Source organism: Cynoglossus semilaevis, unplaced genomic scaffold (genome assembly GCF_000523025.1).
Source record: "Cynoglossus semilaevis isolate Cse_v1.0 unplaced genomic scaffold, Cse_v1.0 scaffold684, whole genome shotgun sequence".
In the NCBI taxonomy this organism is placed as follows: Eukaryota; Metazoa; Chordata; class Actinopteri; order Pleuronectiformes; family Cynoglossidae; genus Cynoglossus; species Cynoglossus semilaevis.
In genome coordinates, this window is record NW_007585129.1 from 43916 (window position 1) to 47155 (window position 3240).

The window sequence follows — 3240 nt, forward strand, 5'->3', positions numbered from 1 at the left end:
GAGAAAAATAATCAGAGAACGGAGTAACGATACAATGAATTATGCAGTAAACACAGACCTGTCTGAGTCATTACTTAGAGTTTGCCCATTTGACACATTACTGCGGTACATCGGCAAATCACTTCTGTTTATTTTGGCTGCAGAGCGGTGAACGAAAGGGGCTGAAAAATTGAACGCTGAATAAACACGGGGAGCGCGGAGCCAAAGAAATGTTCGTGCACGAAGAACACTTTCACAGTCTTGAAAGAGGGAAGAGGTCTGTTAACGGCGCGTACGAGCAGTAATCCATTTGAAATAATCAACCGGAATTCGTTCACTAATTAATTGTTGTTAAATGTGCCCCATTGTTAATCAACATTGGTCCAATTATACAGTAAAATTACATTAGCAGTCAATTTGGTGTGGAGCAAACGCCGTCACCATCACAAGTAGTCCGACTAGTTCCCATGGAAACTCTTATTGAGGCCAAGTTAGTAAATTTAGAATCTTTCATGTCATCTGTGTGATGCAATCAGTCGCTCTACATGTGCTCAGACAGAGAGAGAGAGGGAGAGAGAGAGGGGAGAGAACAACCGCACATTTAAAATATGTCAAAGATTTGAATGTGTGCATATCTCAAATTAATGATCACACACATATATGACACTACTAGTTAATTTGTGAAATAATCAGATTAGACACTTTAATGGTTTTTAAATGTGCAGAATGACGGGCCCTGTATATTCATTAACCATTCCTCATTAATAATCACATTCCCTTCTTATTGCTCTGATACACACGTCCTCATTGAAACACACTGACGGAAACACTTTCTATTTCACGGAGCATCTGTTCCTTAAAATACCACCTCAACACCCAGTGTGTGTTTGTTGAGACTTCGACAACGCCGTCCAACGCCTGGTTTGTGAAAATCGTCCACTTTGTCTCTATTTGAGTGCGTAAAAGACACATCTGTCACAACTGTCCCGCTTATACATTCGGGTCCAGTGACCTGTGAATCACTGCAGTTCTAATAGGCCGACTTCAGCTCCATGTTAAGTGCACTGACAGAGAGGTGTTATCGATCTCCTGATCGCACTGTGTAAATGAGAGTGACTTCTCTGACAGAAGTGTGTGTGTGTGTGGTTTTTTTTTTTTTCCAGTTTTTTTTCTTGCATGTGTGATGTGCAGCACCTTGGCAGCCAAGCATCTGACAGCCTCCTTCGTCTGTGCTGTACTGTCTCCTGCAGCAGGGCTTAGACTGGGCTGGGATTCAGCTGGCTGTTTGGGGACCGGTTTACTCTGCTTCTCACCACCTGCACACAGCACAAAGAAACACTGTAGGCAACGCTGCCATTTATTCTGGATAGATGTGGGAGCACGGTAGTGAGCGGCAGTGAAGTCTACGAGGAAACACAATTACACCGCCGCAATTAATTACTACATCTGTAAGCAAGACTGGGAAGTATCACATGAAGCCAAAGCACATCAGCTGCTGTGTTGGCTCTGTACTGATTTAGTTTTACCGTAAAAATTTTCCGAGAGATTTTGAGGCATCTGGCATAGTTGTATTTTATTGAAAGTTTAACTTTCAGGCTAGCGTTGCGCTGCTAACATAGTTGCATACTCAGTGGCTTAAAGTTTATTATTATATTTAGAAAATACTTATGCAGCAGCCATTCAAACAGGCCAATTATTTGGTGGCCATTTTTGTTTTTCTCCCAGCGTGGCAGTGTTATATAAAAGTTTCCAGAATCATCCACACATCACAAGTAGGTACTCAGCATTTTTTTTTTGCACAATCTGTTAAATCTGGTTTAATGAGATGCTGTTTTCCATTTTCCTTGACAAAAGAACCATGTTAGTGCCACGTAGATGGGGGAAAAAATAACAATTGTGTTCCTTTATACAACTGCAATCAGCAGAGACACCGCAGGGGAGCACTTGAAAGAGGAGTACGTGACCTATTTACCAACTCATTTCCAAAAAGTGCTACTTCATCTGACAAAATTGTGATGTTTGTGAGAACTACTGGGGAATTTCGATTTCAACGTTCTCCTTGGTTTCTGCGTGGGCCCTTCAGATGAGATTAAACAAAAACATTTGAGTTTTTAAAGTGGGATTTGGATCTTACATTTAGGCGAAGTGGAGGTGTGTGAGAAGCTGGGACCTCCCAGCGGTGTCCGCGTGCTGTGACAACTCAGCATCACCAAACGCCATATGATGGCGGTCTTGCCAGATCCTGCGTTTCCTACAATTACAGCCCCGCGTCCGTCACAGCTGGTGGATTTTCTCAGGACCTCCTCCAGACGTGTAAAGAGCCAATCCCGCCCGACAAACGAGGTGTCAGCAGTGATGCCGGGGACTTCAAACAGCAGCGGTTTCAGCATGATGTCAGCATGTCTGAAGGCCACTAATCTCCCTGCACAGATGGGATAAAAGATTCAGTGTGAACCTCAGGCGCTATAAATCAGCGACTCAGCCGGGAGAAATCACCACGGACAATTATTTTCACTTAATTGGCCTGAAAACCATTATTTATGTACAGATTATCTGTAATAAGTGACAGTGACATGCAGAACAATGGAATACCCTTACACCAGGTGGCAGCAGATGGCCATAAAACAAAAAAAAAACACTCAGCTGTGGAATATATTTGTGTATCTTTCTTCAATTTTTGCAAGTATATCAGTTATCAGTTATGTTCAACTAAACAAGCACAGGTTTTTCACTGAGTAAGTAACTAAGTAACTTGTGAGTAAAAGAAACTAGAAAAGCATCTATATTTTTGTGACATTTTTGATTGGTGGTGCACAGTGATATTTTGGAAATGTAAAATGTATGCCGTGGCTCTAAAACACATATAGACAACAGGTAATAAATTGATGATGTACTAACATCATAGTTTCATTTTTAGCTGCAGTACCGCTGCTGGCCACTCTTCTCCATAAATACTCAAAGAAAGTTTTTAGGCACATTAATTTTGGTGGAAATTTGGAGGTTATATTTAATTGTAGTATTAATTCTATTTTTTTGATGTTTAGGTTGAAGCCAATGAGGTCAGGCATGAGGCTCCGTGGACTATGATGTTTGCAGATGACATTGTACTCTACTGAAGTAGGGAGCAGGTGGAAGGGAATCTGGAGAGGTTCTAGGTTTGCTTTGAAGAAAAGAAGAATGAAGGTCGGCAGGCGCAACACTGATTACATGTTCAAACGAGAGTGGGGAAAGTGGAAGATGCAAGGAGTAGAGGGAGTAAAG

The 3240-nt window shown here is 41.8% G+C and overlaps 1 protein-coding gene and 1 long non-coding RNA gene across 2 annotated transcripts in view; one reads left to right on the plus strand and one right to left on the minus strand.

Annotated features, from left to right (window-relative positions):
* LOC103398817 (protein TANC1-like) overlaps positions 1–3240 on the minus strand; it is a 46345-nt gene that overhangs the window by 25082 nt on the left and 18023 nt on the right. Inside the window, exon 9 of the mRNA XM_025053828.1 lies at positions 1174–1295. Within this exon, the coding sequence (XP_024909596.1) occupies positions 1174–1295 (122 nt within the window). The remainder of the gene's footprint in view (positions 1–1173; positions 1296–3240) is intronic.
* Positions 1–3240, plus strand: part of LOC103398810 (uncharacterized) — a 35812-nt gene that overhangs the window by 10944 nt on the left and 21628 nt on the right. The gene's annotated exons all lie outside the window — the stretch shown is intronic.